The sequence below is a fragment of the Cotesia glomerata genome, linkage group LG8 (genome assembly GCF_020080835.1).
Source record: "Cotesia glomerata isolate CgM1 linkage group LG8, MPM_Cglom_v2.3, whole genome shotgun sequence".
NCBI classification, from domain to species: domain Eukaryota; kingdom Metazoa; phylum Arthropoda; class Insecta; order Hymenoptera; family Braconidae; genus Cotesia; species Cotesia glomerata.
In genome coordinates, this window is record NC_058165.1 from 8,018,617 (window position 1) to 8,036,025 (window position 17,409).

The 17,409-nt window shown below is 29.9% G+C and overlaps 1 protein-coding gene across 2 annotated transcripts in view; it reads right to left on the bottom strand.

Moving 5' to 3' along the window:
* The window catches only part of LOC123270944 (integrin alpha-PS2), a 61,201-nt gene that overhangs the window by 7,677 nt on the left and 36,115 nt on the right, over nucleotides 1-17,409 (bottom strand). The window contains exons 5-10 of one of the 2 annotated variants that reach the window (XM_044737129.1): nucleotides 17,110-17,171; nucleotides 5,570-5,618; nucleotides 5,347-5,427; nucleotides 2,315-2,490; nucleotides 1,735-1,970; nucleotides 698-1,322 (exon numbers count right to left, since the gene is read on the bottom strand). In XM_044737129.1, the coding sequence (XP_044593064.1) occupies nucleotides 698-1,322; nucleotides 1,735-1,970; nucleotides 2,315-2,490; nucleotides 5,347-5,427; nucleotides 5,570-5,618; nucleotides 17,110-17,171 (1,229 nt within the window). The remainder of the gene's footprint in view (nucleotides 1-697; nucleotides 1,323-1,734; nucleotides 1,971-2,314; nucleotides 2,491-5,346; nucleotides 5,428-5,569; nucleotides 5,619-17,109; nucleotides 17,172-17,409) is intronic. The other variant, XM_044737130.1, reaches the window with a different exon arrangement.

Genomic DNA, 17,409 nt, shown 5'->3' on the forward strand with positions numbered 1-17,409 from the left:
ACATGTTTTTTTTATGTTAAGAGCTGATTAGTTTTTGGAATTGATCGGTCAAGCCGTTTAAAAGTTATTCCAAAAAAACCACATTTGAAAAAATTTTTTTTTGCAGTTTTTTTGAGATTTCTCAAAATATACTGGTTCGAATCGATCCAAATTATGGTCAAAATCTAAGTTTAGTCAAGCCCTTTCGAATGGTGTTAACCGCGATAAAATTGGTTAAGCCGTTCAAAAGTTATGAGAGGTTTACATACGGCCGTACACACACACACACACACACACACACACACACACACACACACACACACACACACACACACACACACACACACACACACACACACACACACACACACACACACACACACACAGACGTACGGACATCATCGCGGAAACATTCGGGGAAGCTTCCTAGGACCTCAAAACGTCAACATCCGTTGAAAACTCGATTTTCGAAAAACGGGGTGAAACCAATAACTTCCCGATTTTTGAAAATTTTCAATTTTCTTAGCGGGAAGTAAAAAATAGAAATAGTTATATTATCAACTGTATGAATCAAATAAGGCTCTGTATGGAACATTTAACATTTGTGGGATCTGTGAAACTTCCTTAAATACCTTGATAAAAAAAAAGGATTAAAAATGTATTTTTTCGACCTTCTGAGTGCATATAATCTCTTAATTAAAATAAAATAAGAACTAACCTTGACAGTGCGACAAAACTGCTGATTACGATCAACAGTGATGGTATGATTCAAAGTATGTTTGCCTTCGTGCTCCAAGAAGAAAAGTCTCGGACTTTTGCTCTTCTTGACATCCAGAACATACTGAACATTAAAGTCATAGCTGGACAAAACGCCTTCTCCGGTGTACTTAAAGCAGGCCTTGAGAGGAAGGCAAGTAACAGGTGTCGTGTCGGACAATGTGCAGTTCTTATCGTTGAGCGATATCAGCTTAGATGAGGACCCGAACTCGACGAAGGTGTCTTGAGGCACCATCTTGATCACGGGCCGCGAGCGGAAGAACATCGCTGTGCTAGAGTCGTAGGAGCCCACCACCATGTCAGGGTACAGGTTCCCGTCGAGGTCAAGGCCGCCAGCTAGAGAAAACCCGAACGTCTCCACACGGTTGCTCAGATCTTGGGCATGGATCACCTGGGAATAGCTTTCTTGGACGCCGTCTCGTGACCCGTAATAAATGTAAACTGAGCCCCGACCTTCTGGACCTGCATACGGAGCACCGACCGCAAAATCTCCGTATCCGTCGCGGTCTAAATCTCCCAAAGAAGCTAACGATAGACCGAATCTTCCTCTGTTACTTTCGCCGTCTCTGTTAAGTTTAATTTTAATATTTATTTTTATTTGACCATTTTCTTAATTAATTTCTTTATTTTACATTAGTAAAAAAAAATTTTAGTTATATTTTTATTAAGATGCACAGATAGAAAAATTTATTAACTGTTAATAAATTCATTTATTTGGAAACAATTTGTTCACTTATTAAATATAACTAATTATTTTTTTTCTTATTAATAAATAATTTTTTAAAGAAAATAACATTTATTAAAAGTTAATAAAAATGTTTTAACGATTACTAAATACTTAAAAACTGTTAAGAAATTGTTTTTAAAAACCATCTAATGTTTAAAAAATAAATTATTAACAGTTAATAAATCTTATTGAAGGTAAAAAAATATTTTTATTAGTATATAATTTATTTTTGCTAAAAAAATTCGACTTACTTGGTAACATATTGACGATATTTATCCGGACCCTTTCCGTAAAATATATAAATCCGCCCGGTTTCGTAATTCATCTCCGGGTTTTCAGGTATCGTATACATCGGAGCCCCGACGATTAAATCATCCAATCCGTCACCATCTATGTCACCGCTCGCTAATGCGTATCCAAAGTAGCCACCCATTTGTTCTCCGGTGATATTTTGTAGATTTGTCATATTCGATGTTAAAAGGATCACCTGTAGATAAAAATAGTTATAAAATTTTATATCTAAATCTAAATTATCATAAAATTTAAGGTTGAGTACACAATTTTAAGTTGAATTCCATGTTGCTAAATTCACTCAAGAGAAACTAATACAATTCAAACTATTAAATTTATTATTTATTATCCATTAGTAATTTATTGATTCTTTAAATTTATTAAAAATAATTCAAAAAAATTTTTTATACTGATCTTGACGTTTTTAACGATTTTGAATTGAATTTGGCACAAAATTTTATCTTAGCGCTGACATACACCCTTTTGGCATTTGGAACGTAAGATAGCATAGAATAAAAAAAATGAACAAAGAATAATTACTTTTCCATGTAATCCAAACCCTCTTGGCATACCGACAGCAGTTCCACTATCTCCGTTGCCAATAAAATCACCCGCAGTAACCGAGTACCCAAGATAACTGTCGTCTTCTTCCGGAGAGCCTTCTTTCGTGGACATAACTTTTCCCCGGTTGTTCAGCATTTGTGTGAAAGTTTGTCCTGAAAATCACAGTCCATTAGTACTGAGATACCCTCGAAATAATAAAAATCGTCACCACTAATGACACTGAAATTCGCAGACGCCTATCCAATTTTTAGTTTTGATTTATAAATAAATTAGTACAAAAATGTTTTTTAAAAATTTCACTTATAAGGTAAAAGCCCCAATATATGATCATGTACCAGTATATGATCACTCCATGTATTTGTATATCTATACTCACAAATATAGGTATACAAATACATGGAGTGATCATATACTGGTACATGATCATATATTGGGGCTTTTACCTTACATGTGAATTTAAAAAATTTTCTTGTACAAATTTTGTTTAAAAATGTGAATCAGAAGTTAGCCGCCACCCGCCATTGTTTTTAATAAGTACTTACACCATACCAATAATGGCAATTCATAATTATCTGGAATTAAAAAGTATCATTCGGCTAGACCCGATATAGAAAGATGTAAAATAAAGGTTAAAATATTTGATATTACCTTAAGAACGTTTGTGAAATTTGTAAATTTTAGGAAAATTATATATTTAATAATAAAAATTATAACTTATTTAATGAGCTATAACATTCACTTTACGGAATTTTAAATATTGAGTTATGCAGTATAGTTATTCGAGGATAATGACATAAAAATAATTTTTTTTGCTGATTCTAGAAGCTGTAGAAAACAATAGAAAAAGTGATTAAAAAATGAAGTGTATAATAAGGTAAATTGAAGCTAATTACATAAACTACAAAATTCAATTGTCAGAATTTAGTTATCAATTATGGTTTTGAAGTTATTTGGGAAAATATTATAAAATTTTAATTTTCATAAAAATGAAAAAATTTTTCAAACACCCACAACTTTGGAACTAATAGACCGATTTGGCCCATTTGAGAACTCGACCAAGATTTTCGTTCATAAAGTGAATGTATTGAGTTTCATCGGGATCCGTCAAGAATTGCGGCCGCAATCATGTTTACAAGGTCGGTTCTATCATATACATAAACTTTCGACCTGATACTATTTTCTGGTATATTAATTCCATATTGATTCCACACAATATTAATTCCAACATGAGTATCTTTGCAACAGGCAGATGAATAAAAAAATTTACCTAAAAACAACTAAAATTTATTTGAAATTTGTTTATTTGTTTGATAATTTCAATTTCTTAAAAAATTACAGGGTATATTAATTCACTTTTGATTGCGAAGTTCCTGTCTTACTTTGAAATAATGGCGGGTGACGGCTAACTTTTGGCTTACAAAAAAAATTCCAAAAATTGTCAGACCTGTTTTTTTGCAGTATCATAACCATAAAACCTTTTATTAATAAAATATCACCGACCTAATAAGCATTATCCGGCGTTTTCCTATTTTTTAATAGTTTTATTAAAAATATTAATTATTAATAATTAAATTATTATTATTATTATTATTTTTATTAATAGGTACTGCCACGCCAACTGCCAGGAAGCTGTAATAAAAGCTCTGCCCACACCTGTTATCGCCCTTTCGGACCTACCTGGCAGTGATTAAAATTTATACTAAATATTATATTAAATTAAAATAATTCGCGTTACTAACGCCAAAAAGTCATATTAAAATAATTTTTTTTTAATCAACTTGAAAATGTGCATAATGTATGAGTCTGTGGTAAAAATGAAAAAAATATAAAGTTTTTTCGACGAACGCTCTTTTGATTTTAAGATTTTAAGAAAAAAAAATGTCAAAGTCAAAATGGAGTATATAAAAGTCAAAAAGGTTCATCTCAAAAAAATTTAATTTCTTATTTTTCCAGTAAATTTACACATTCTCAATATTCATTGGCTGATTGGAGTAAAAAAATTTTTTATACGCCATTTTGGTATTAATAACTCGAATTAAATTATAATTATAAAAAAACCATTTAACGATTAAAAAAGGGAACACCAATCAAAGATCACACAACTATTAAATTTCTAAATTAGTCAACAAAAAATTAACGTAAAAGTCAAAGCCTTGCTCGTTATTAATTTAACAATTTCTAAGCACTGCCAAGCAAGTGAGGGACTAATTTTTAATTCTGGAGGGTAAGATAAATTTATTTATTAATTTTTAATTATTTGTTATAATTTAATTAATTAAGTGGTAAGACTACGGAACTTATAGCGCCACAAAACTCCGCCCAGACCCCGTTATTTTTCGGATTTTTGATGGTAAAAGTTTCCTGACTGTCTTTGTTTTTTTTTTAAACATTCAAATAGAAATATTTAAAAATGAAATTTTCACTTTTTTTTAATATTTGAGCATCGATATTTCGAAAATTTTATTTTTACACAGATAGAAAAGTTAACTTTATTCAAGAAAAAAAAATTTCGAACGAAAAATACTATTTCAAAGAAAATGGCTTTCTCAAGTTAGGAAAGTATTCTAGGCTTAAATAAATTTTTTTGGTACAAGAATTTTTCCTCTTAAGATGATTTTTTTTTCAAAAATGATATTCTTGATTATAGATTTTTTTTTGCAAGAATCAAGTTTTCTGTTTTGACAGTACTTTTCGTTTTATTTCGTGGAGATCTATACAAATCCGCTTTTAAATCGTGGTGCTGTAAGGACAGTAGAATCCCCAATTAATTTACAAATTAATTAATTGATTATTCAATAAATGAATGAATTAAGAATTAATCTATTTATTGAATAATTGATTAATTAATTAAAAAAAAAAACTTTTATTAATTTTTGAACCTCACCCTCCCTAGGCATGTTTTAAAAACTATAAAACTTTGTTAATTAATGCATCTGTGGGTTGTAAATAAATTAATGAATTAATAAAAAGGGTCGAATATGTTTTAGGGCGGCGTTTAATTGGTGTACCTGGAAAGACACCGAATGAAGAATTTCCTGGCGGGACAAAGGGAAAATTATCCATTCTTCTCATCACCGAGTACAGCTGACCTGTAAGTGTTTTTTTTTAAACAAATGTATTCTAATTATTTACAATTTTAATCCTGGATTAACTTATCACTAATCAATGATTTACATTAATTAATTAACTATTTTATCTATTTAAAGAGATTCCAATTGGAATTATAATCACCTTGCCAGTACCAGCTTCCAGGAGCGCCGATAAAGATCCGCTCGCCGTCCTGCAATCAAAAATTAAAGACAAGTCTATTAATTAAGATAAATTTATTTAATCAAGTGCTGGGTTATTTATCAATGGAATTTACTGTTAAAAAATTTAATATTTTTTTTTTTGTCGGGTTGACATAATCGGTTGAGTAATAATTTATGTGATGTGATGTGAAGAAGAAGTGATTTGCGATTCACTCGACGCCGGTTAGGTTCTGAGAGCGGTTCAGAATAAAGCACGGCTGATTCATGGAATTAAATTATTAAGTATGTATGTATATTATGGTATGTATGGTTAATACATGTAGACAGAAAGTGATATATAAGTATTTTAAGTGTGTGAGTGAGTAGAAAGTAAGTGCGTAGAGTGATATATCTAATATGCAATTTACACTACCCAGGAAATGGAACTGGATAAAGTTTTAGTGATAATGATTATTTATAATACGCCGTGTTGTATTGAGAGTTTAATGACTTTTTATGGTTGAAAATTTTTTTTTTTGCTCGACGGGCATCAGAAAGCGTCAACTTTCGGCCCGCTGCGCTAAACGAAGTTGCCGCTTTCGGCCGCTGTTGGCCGAGGCGAAGCCGAGGTCAATAAACATGTGATCTGAGGCTTTCGTATTTACTGCCCGTGGTGTGTATACTATTTTTCTCCTCGACTAATTTTTTACTTTCAAGGTTGTCTTTTTTTTTTTTTTTTTTTTTTTTTTGTAGGAAAAAGTAAAATTAATAATTTTTATTGCATAAAGTATTTTGTAGAATTTCTCTGTTTTTGTTAGGAAATAATATTACAATTTTCTATATTTATATTTTATTGTTTTAATCTATGAAATTAAAATGAAGGTTATTCTTTCTAGATATTATTTATTGAAATTTTAAATGTGGTCGATGGATTTTTAAAAATGATTTTCTTAGTTGAATATTCAGTAAAATTATTGAATTAAATTTTATCAAGGGTTATCGAAAATTTAATAATTCTAATAAAACAAAGTTCAAAAATATCATCTTTTAATAAAATAAAATAAAAATTTTTTTTAATTTTATTCCATATAAAATAAATTTTTAAATTACTTTTAATGCTAACAATTTTATCTCCAAAAACAATTATTACGAAAATGTCTATTGTTTTTTTTTTCCGTACTTTTTGTAAAAAATAAAAAAATTTTGAAAGAACTTTTCAAAAATATTAATTTTTTAACTTTCCGCTACAAAAATCAATGATTTTAAAAAATCGAGAAGTTATTGGTTTCACCCCAGTTCTCGAAAATCGAGTTCTCATCAGATCTTCTTTGGTAAAAAAATTGATAAAATCATATTTTTTCGAAATAAATTTTGAGCTGCTGTATCGATTAATTTCATAACTTATAAATCTGATATTCATTTATTAAATATTAATAAATCTTTTTAAATACTAAGAAATAATTGTTAAGGACTAAAAAGTGGCCTCTAATAAATGATTTGTGAAATATTAACAAATATTTTTAACTATAAACAAATCCTTCTATCAGTGTTCACAATTTTACATCGAATCGTTTGTTATAGATAACAAATAATCCTTTTGTACTTGAAAAATTGCGTCGCATGCAGCAAGTCTCATCAAAAATGATTGATTCGATCGGAAGATATTGTAACTAAAACTTAAAAAAAAAATTTCTTTTCAATAACCACTAGATTTTCGAGCTCAAAAAAGTATAAAAGTTGTGCTTTTGAGCTTGAAGAGCTAAAAATTTCGAAATAGGTAATTTTTTAAGCGTTTCGATTTTTTTAAATTTATTTTCCATCAAAAAATTGAAATTTTTTATTTTTCTTTTTTTATAATTTAATTTTCAATAAACTTAAAAAAAATTCTAAATACAATTTTATTGAATTTTATACTTAGAAAATCATTTTTAAAAATTCAAAAGTGTTCCATTTAAGTCGGGAGATGTGACGGGAATAAAACAATTTATTGTCCTTTTTCAAAACTCACTTCTATTTTTTCAATAAATAATTTTATCTTAAGAAGATTACTAAAAATTATAGTTATCAAAATAAATTTCTCTATTAACGCCTACACAATAGAAACTATTCACTATACATCTGTCACATTTATATATTAAATAAAAAAATCTCTAGATGAAGGAAAATAACCTTCATTTTAATTGAACAGGTTAAAACAATTAAGTATAAATAGCAAAAATTTAAATATTCTTCACTACGAAAACAGAGAAAGGCTGCAAGATCAATTATGCAACGACGTACATAATATAATCTTATGTTTACGATCGAATCTAATTTATTCTCAAGTAATTACTCCTATTGATTGCTTTATATAATTAAGTAAAAAACAGTTTACATGATCTCATTGGATAAAAATAAAAAATTAAACTGTACTTAACTATAATATAATAATAATAATGATAATGTTTTTTTTTTTTTTTTTTTTTTTTTTTTTTTCAGTGAAGAAACGAGTGGAGAGTGAGATTTCTTCTAAGCGTATCAGTTAAGTGCCCACTCAGGGTATTTTTAAAAAATAACAAACCACTGTGTTGATCCTGGTTTGTATCTAGTTCTACCAAAAAAAAGAGGAAAAATGAAGGAAGAGTGGTCCGTACTTATTCGAAGAACCGAGTATAGAAGGTTTGTCGTTACTTTATGTTATAAATAAGCTACCGTGGGAGTTAAAAATTTGTTTATATAATTCAGTTAAGTTTTGAGTTACTGGATAGATAGAGGGACTATTTCACGGTTTACGTTTTATATTACACGTTTTATGTCTTATGTCTTTGGTTTGTTCCTCGATGAATAATTAAAAAAAGGTGAGAGCAGTATAACAAGATGTTGAAGAGCTGCTTTATAAGTTAAGACGATGTCGCTAAGAGAGACGAGTACGTGCACATATCGCGTAGGTGGTCCGTGTTCAAGAGAAAACACGGACACGGTGACAGAACAAAATGTACGTGCCTTAAATGGACATCTTGCTCTACTCCCTTTACATATTTTCTGGTGAGTACTTTATTTTATTATTGTTTTCTACGATAGTTTTCCCATAACAGACATTCATTATTCATTTCAATTGTTCTTTTTTTAGGCAAGCTTTATCTTGTGACTTTATCTAGAGCCTGAGCGACGTTCTTGGCGAGGAATTCATTCAAATTACTTCAGTGAGAAATATTTCTTGATTCAAGAGAAATGCTTTTTAAGCTCCAAGAAAATTATTTCGAAGGGGACTTAAAAAAAAAATACTCAAGGATTTACTGAATTTTTAGTTAGTACAATAATTGGGACACTTGTGTCAGGAACTGGGACATGGATCTAAAAAAATTATTTGAAGAGAATAATTTCTTCATTCAGAAATTTTACGAAGTCAACTGACCACAAATATTATTTTCAAACAAGATTATTTACAACATTACATTACGTTATTTTCAAAATAATTTTGTTCTTAGATCAGCAATATTTTTTCTAAGTCAATAAGTTTTTTTTTCAGTGAATTAGCTGTTCTGCTTCAAGTAAGGGACTAAGGACACTCGGGATTAATTCTACCGGAAAGAAGACTAGTATCGATTGTGTTCGGAGAGTTCCCAGCAATAAAATAAACAGTAATATCATAATAAGATTCAACGATTGTTGATATTTTTGATGTAAATGACAAAAAGTCGTGGAAGGAACAAAACCGAGTGTACACGTGCACATGAACAATAATATTCATGATCGGTGAGATGACCGAAGTAAAGAGAAGCAATACAAAGAGAGAAGAGAGAAAAGAGAAGAGAAAAGAGTTGAGGATGGTCACTTTGATTCAGATATTGTTGTTTCTTCCCCGTCCATTGTTTGCAATCGTGCACGAGCCACATAAGCAAACTCCTCGGTATGGGTGAAAAAATGAATAAGACCACGAAGCACGAGTAGAGGCAAACGTTACGCTGTCCGACGTCCAATGCACAAATAATATCCGTGTTTCGACGATAAATATCGGATCGGTGCCCAAAAATAAATGGGAGGCGTTTAAACAACCTTTGTGGTCACGATCCCTCTGTTGCTTTTTTGCTTAAATAACACTGATAAATGAATAAAAAAGGTAAATAAGACCGGTGTGGCGCCACATCTCACTGTCCTACATGCTGCAGGTGCGCTGATGATATCATCCACCAGAGCATTTAGTTTTATAGAAAATATATATAAATGTGGTAAATTGTTTGATACACCTGCTAATTTTTTGCTCATCGCTAGTCGAACTATGGAACTGGACAAGGAATTTTTTGCTGTAAAATTTCATTATATAAAAGAATATCCTTCTTCAGAGGAAAAAAATTTTTTTAAACAATTTGATATTTTTTCTCTAAGTTCATCAAGACAAAAAATTTTGTTAAAAAAATGGTGGAATGTTTTGCAGTTTTTTCAGTTTGGAATTTTATTTAACAGCTAGTGATTGCAGTTTCAATCGGCTTAGCGAAACGAATGGAAATTTTGAAAAAACGTTTTTAGAGATAATAGATAATTTAATAAACTATTTCACCACAAAGCGTTTTTTTCAAAAATTTCATTCGTTTCGTGAAACCAATCGAAACTGCAATTGCTCTGCTGTTGGGAGTGCAACAGAGATAGTTCCGTTGAACTCCGTGAGAGCAAAGCGAGAAAAAGATGGTCTCGCCTGTTAAATAAAACGAAATTTTGTTTTTTGACAAAAGTCTAGTAGAGGTTATGAAGGGTTTCACAAAGAAGGTCCATATCTAATTTTAAGTTGATAGATAGATAGATAGATAAATATAGTATATTACACTATTAGGGCAGAAAGTTTGAGATTTCTGCACTGCGCGCCATGATGCTCGAGGCGTAGCCGATCAAAAAATCAAATAAAAAATAATTAACAAACATTTTTTTTGAAACATTTATAGATTAAATAAAACTGAAATTTCTTGAATTCAACAAACATAATAAAGATTATTCTCGGTTAAAAATTAAAAAAAAACGAACATATTATCCGAAAATGAACAATAATTAATAAAAATCAAATTAAATTGTTGTTACTGCGTACATTTTTCTAAATAATTCATTAATTACATAAAGTTGATCCATTTTACACACGTCACTGTCAAACTGAATCTTAGTACAGTACAACCTGGTTATAAGTTACATTGGATGATCTACTCACTCTTACGACAGTTATATCTTTATCTATGTATGAAATATTTCATGTAAGTAAAAGAAAGAAAGAAATAAATATAACCAAGTTGTATTGTACCATCAATCGTAAATGATCAGCGTAAACAAAAATAGTTAGTAACGAAAGCATTTTATGCTCCCGCTGTTATAGAGGGCAAATGTGTAGCTTGACCAATGCACGAATCTTTAGCTTTCTGCCTCGAAATATGTGCAAAAGATGCGTACTTTCGACCGAGGTATAAAGAAAAAGAATTTTATTGACTCTGGAACCTAAGCTCCCTCAGAGCCATCAGTATTTAATACATTGGTTTACATCGGTTGGTTGATTGGTTCATTAGAACTTGACAAATTTTAACTGTATTGAGAAGAAGTTTTAACAAAACACGGGTGACTTTTTATTTCTGTTTTATCATTTGGTAAAAAAATGGGTAATTGCTCAGTTTTGTAACCAACAATATTTCAACCCATAAAAATAATAATTAAAATTTGTTTTTACTAATAACATTTTTTGTGTTTATCAAAAATCAACTTTATTGAAAAATTTATTTTTATTAATTTTAATGATTGCTGTTTTAGATAACCGTCCAACTAAACAATAATTTATAATTGTTTTAAAAAATTAAATTAATGAACATTTTAATTTTTTTATTAATTCAATACTGTTCTAAAAAAAATTAGAAAAACGGTTCACCCTAAAGGCCATCCCTGCAACTTCCCGCTAATTTCATACCTGGGCGCTTAAAATTGTACTTATGACATTTTTGAGATTTTCTAGCTCAAAATATAATTTATGTGATAATTTGAGCTCACTGAGTTCAAAGAGATAATATTTCTTTGCATTTGAGCTCTCCCAGCTCAAAAGTCTGATAGAAGTTTCATCGAACACTATTTTTGGAATTTTGAAACCGCAATAACTTTTGAATGGATCAACCAATTTTCACGCGGTTGGCGGCATTCGACGCAGTTTCATCATCCCCATAAGTTATTTTCAGGTTTTAATTGATCGAATCAAAAATTTTGGAGTAATCCCGAAAAAACACTTTTCTCGGTTTTCTTTCGTTCACCATATCTCTCGAACGAATCAACCGATTTTGACCAGTTTGGTGGCGATCGACGTGGTTTTTTATTGTCTAGAGCTGATTAGTTTTTGGAATCGATCGGTGGAGCCGTTTAAAAGTTATCTAAAAAAACCACATTTGAAAAAAATTTTTTTATTAGTTTTTTTAAGATTTCTCAAAATCTACTGATCCGAATCGGTCCAAATTATACTCAAAATTTAAGTTTGGCCAAACCCTTTCAAATGGCACCAACCGCGATAAAATCGAATCAGCCGTTCAAAAGTTATAAGCGGTTCACATACTTTCACACACACACACACACACACACACACACACACACACACACACACACACACACACACACATAGTGACAACCTCGCGGGAGTAGTCAGGGAAGCTTCCTAGGACCTCAAAACGTCGAGATCTGATGAAAACTCGATTTTCGAAAAACAGGTTAAAACCAATAACTTCCCGATTTTTGAAAATCTTCGATTTTCTTAGCGGGAAGTTAAAAATTCTACAAATTTTTACATCTTAAGTAGGAGAGAGGTGCTGCAATTGTAACGAGGGGCAATTGTAACACTCAATAAAAAACTATTAAAAAAACTAATAATTATTATTATTCTTTTCTTAACTTCAAAATAGTAATTTATTGATTAGATCAAAGTTTCAGTTATTAATCTTGTTCCGATATCAAAATATTGAGAATTGTTGAAAATACGCGTGAAAACTTTTTTTTGTACGTTTCACAATTTTTTTAATAACAAATTTGTTTCTTAATGTGAGACTTGTATTAATACTTTAAGAGGCATATCAAGATTATTGTAAAATTGAATTTCATATCAATTTACTGATTTTTGTTATTGTAATTAGATTTTTATTAACAGATCAGCGTGAGCGTCAATTGTAACACTTGAACGAGTAGCAATTGTAACACTCAGAGTCGTGTATGGAATCTGCGCAAACTGGATGCGCCACAAATCTACTCTGGGATAGTGTAGTTTGTGTAATTTTGTAAATCTTTAATAATTTATATGAAAGATCCAAATATATGATATATTATAAGTTTAAATACTTGACTTTAAGAGTTAATGAAGTATAATAGTATGTATTAAGACTATATAATAAAAGCAATTTGATGAAAAATATCTATTTTGTTCCGTGTTACAATTACCCCTGCACTGTGTTACAATTGCAACCCATGCGCGCCGCCATCATGGTCCTTGACTTCAGTTAAATAAATTACTTTTTTAATAAGTTAACATTGACTTTTTACTAGTTAACTAAGTCAGTCACATAAAAGATACCATCAACTAACTTTCTGACAGTTTTTAAGTTTACTATCTTAAAAAAAACAAATGGAATAAAAAAAATAAAAATTTTTGTTACAATTGCAGCACCTCTCCCCTGCCTACTTGCACTTTTTTTTTTTAAAATCATCAAAATAATGTTAAATCTGCGAGCGATCAGCTGGAAAACAGTCGCCATATTGTTTTTCTGCCAAACTATCCCCACTACTTTATTAACTCGTTTCAGTAAAGTTGAATTGTCAAAAAAATGACCATGCAAGTACAAAGTTACCTAAATTTGCGAAGCTAAAATTTTTAGCTGTAAGAAGAAGAAATAAAAATTTTTTTTTTGGTTTTCAAAAATTTCTGCTATTAAATTCATAAATTCCGAGATAATTAGACAAGAAAATTTATTAATTCAAAAAAATCAATTCTTATGTACTTTTTTTTTGGTAATTTTAATAAAAATAGACTTCACATAAAAAAATGCAAAGTAAATATTTTCTCAGTAAACGTTGGCTCAGTTAAATATGATTTAAATATGTAATACAAAATGATAATAAGATTGAAATAATAAATATACCCCCTACTGTGTAAATCGGTTTATAAATGTAGCTCGTGCTTAACATGATAAAAATTTGCAACTGGAACAATGCTTATAATAAAACAAAACCTCGCTTATATATTGTACCAAACCAAACAAAAATAAAATAAAAATATATTAGTATAAATATGTAGACAGTGTACATGAAACACGAAGTACACGAACAAGCCGACAAAAAAACTAGATTGAAATATAACACCGCATCAGAAATCTGCCGTAGGTAAACCAAGCTTCTATTTTTATTAATGTGAAAGTTTGCTTAGATAAAAAAGAAGAAGAAAGAAGAAATAGTTTTTTTTTATTCAATTCAAATTTGGTTGTTTTTTTCAGATGGATCAGAGAAATGGTACAGATATTTTATGTAAGTCAGAGATCGATTGTTAAGATCGGAGACACAATCTTTGCTCGCTCTGACACATCACGATGAAGATTTAATGCTCGCTGTATAAATCGAGAGTACGATAAACGGTAATATATATAAAACGTCCGTATGTTGAGATTTCAAACAATGGTTCGTATTTTTTTTTTTTTTTTTTTTGGGAATAAAAATTACGTAGTATTTAATATTTATTTTGACCATTTTAGGCCGGATCATCAGAATGACACAGGCTATTTATTATTCCGCTTAGATTCTAGTCTTTAATGTTAAAAATTTTTTTCTGTGGGGTCTTTTAATAAATAATTACTGAAATATTCACAGGATTATTTGCTTGTAAAAATGTCTGAGTGATTAACTTTAAAAATTTGGTGAAATTAGAGAAATTAGTAAGCCGATGACTTCTGCTCATTGATATGAACATAGCGATTTTTGCGATTTTTTTAGAGGATTTATGTTAAAAAAAAAAAAATTAGGGAAATCTAGAAGTATACAACTATCAATTATCGAAGTAGTTCATAATTCAAATATTTCGTGAGATAGAAAATAAGTAGCGTAAATACTGGATTTTTAACTTCCCGCTAAGAAAATCGAAGATTTTCGAAAAATCGGGAAGTTATTGGTTTCACCCCGTTTTGCAAAAATCGAGGTTTCAACAGATCTCGATGTTTTGAAGCCCTAAGAAGCTTTCCTGACTATTTTTACGATGATGTCCGTACATCTGTGTGTGTGTGTGTGTGTGTGTGTGTGTGTGTGTGTGTGTGTGTAAACCTCTAATAACTTCTGAACGGCTTGACCAATTTGATCGCGGTTGGTGTCATTCGAAAGGTCTTCGCCGAACTTAGATTTCCTGTAAGTTGGAACCAATTCGGACCAGTAGATTTCGAGAAATTGCAAAAAAAGTTTTTTTTTTCATTTTTTTAAAATATCTCCGAATTAGCTGAACCGATCGACTTCAAAAACTAATCAGCTCTTAACCTTGAAAACCCGCATCGATCGCCATCAAAAGCGTCAGAATCGGTTGATGCGTTTGTGAGATATCGTTGTCGAAAAAAATGGAAAAAAGTGTTTTTTTGTAATAACTCCGAAATTTTTCATCAGATCAATTTTTTGTTTAAAATTATTTATAGAGCTCAAAAAACTACATCGATCGCCGCCAACCGAGTGAAAATCGGTTGATTCATTCAAAAGTTATAGCAGTTTGAAAATTAAAAAAATCGTGTTTCATCGAACTTTGATAAGATTTTTAAGCTCGATGAGCCCAAAAGCATAGGAAAGCTATCTCTTAGAGTTCGGAGAGCTCAAAATAACACGTAAATAGTATTTTTGAGCTCGAAGAGCTCAAAAACGTCATAAGTACAATTTTAAGCGCCTAGGTATGGGATTAGCGGGAAGTTGCAGGGATGGCCTACAGGGTCAACCGTTTTCCTAATTTTTTGTTGTTATTGTGTTGAAACTTGATACTTTTTGTAAAATTTGAACTTTATACGTAAAAAATTTTAATTTTTTTACTTAAAAAAATTAGTACTTGCAATATAGTTTCAAAAATTTAATTTTTAATAATTCTAAAATTTAAGCTTTATAATACTAAAATTTTGGATAATTCGAAGATTTAATTTTTGATGCTTAAAAGAAATTCGAAATTGATACTTCAAAAATTATATTTTTGACTATCAATTTACTTTTTCCAAAAGATTGAAAATTTAAAAAAACTGAAATTTTTAAAATTTTAATTTATAATACTTTTAAAAATTGAATTTTTCATGATTTCAACTGATTAAATTTTAGTACATTTGAATTTTTTGTGCGCTTCAAATCTTTCAGAGACAAGACGAGTCTATTAAAAAAAACAAAAAAATTAGGTAAGAAATTAATTGAATTTTAGATATTCCCGAAAGATCAAATTTGAAAATTTTAACTTTTGCTACCATTGAAAATTCACACCATGTAATTCGAAAAATATTAATTTTGATTTTTCTAAAAGATATCAGAATACTTCGAAAAACTTTACGTTTTTTGAAAGATTTTTTGATATCTTGAATGAAGAAATTCATCCTAAAGTTCTTGAAGGAAAGAAACTTATTTTAAGTTATTAAGAATTGTTAGTTTAAGAATTTAATTTTTACCGACTAAAGATAAAATTTTTGGCATACGTGACAATAGTTACTGACTGGAGATAAAAATCTCCTGAGTTAAGACTCAGAATTCCAGACAAGAAGAAATTATTGCAACAAGCCCTGAATAAAAAAAAGTATTGAGACAAAGAAAAAAGTATTGGATTGACTAGAAGACCAATACTTTTCAATATTTTTTTCTTTGTCTTAATACTTTTTTTTTATCAGGGAGACAATCAATTCTCCAAAATAATTTTCTAGGATCAAGAAAGTTTTATTTTTAATCAGAATATGAATGTATAAAAATAATAAAATTGTCAAAGTAACAGAATAATAACGATACGAAGATAAAGGAAAGATAATATCGTTTACAGTTACAGATCTGTTTGGAAAAGGACAATCGAAGCACATTAAAGCGTTTTAGGTTAAAGCCGAGCATATAAATTTATATTTATACATATTTAAATTTTACGAGGATATTCTGGCACAAGAGTAATGTATAAGACTGAAATGTAGTGTCGTGTAATGTAATGTAATGTAATATAATGTATTATAAGCACAAGAATAAGTTTAAAAGATTGTACAAAGGTAAAAGTAAGACGGCGTATATTCAAACAGCGTGATGTTGGGAACGTAGCGCTAAGATACATTCTTTACCATTTTTGGACGAGAATCAACCCTCATCGTGTCCCCAAGACTTAGGTCTTAAGTCTTAAGTCTTAACTCTTTTGCGACACGAATAAACCAGAAAAGATGTGAACCAGCGACGTTACACGTGGGGGTTTTATTTACGACTCGTCGTTTTACTTATTCTCAACATTTGCTTATTTTAGTAATTCTTTTCTTCTTTTACTTTTTTTTTTTTTTTTAAAGATTGGACATGGTGAAAAGGTGATATTAATTGTTCTGCACTTACCCGAGAGACTGAGGCGCCCAAACCAGCTTGGCAGTATCCTTGTCGGTGGTATCCGAAATTTCCTGAAAATATCAAGTAATAAAGATTAAGTTATTTTATTATTAATTAATTCGTTATTTATTTTTGGGTAATTGGAGGCATAAATTTCGAGATAATTAGTATGGCTATAAATACTGGGGATTTATGCCGATGAAGAGTTTTATTATTTTTAAGTATAATTACTAATTAGTGTCTTAATTTAAATTTACAAAATTTATAGTATGAGTTTTTAATTTAAAGTATAGTTTTAATTAGTATATT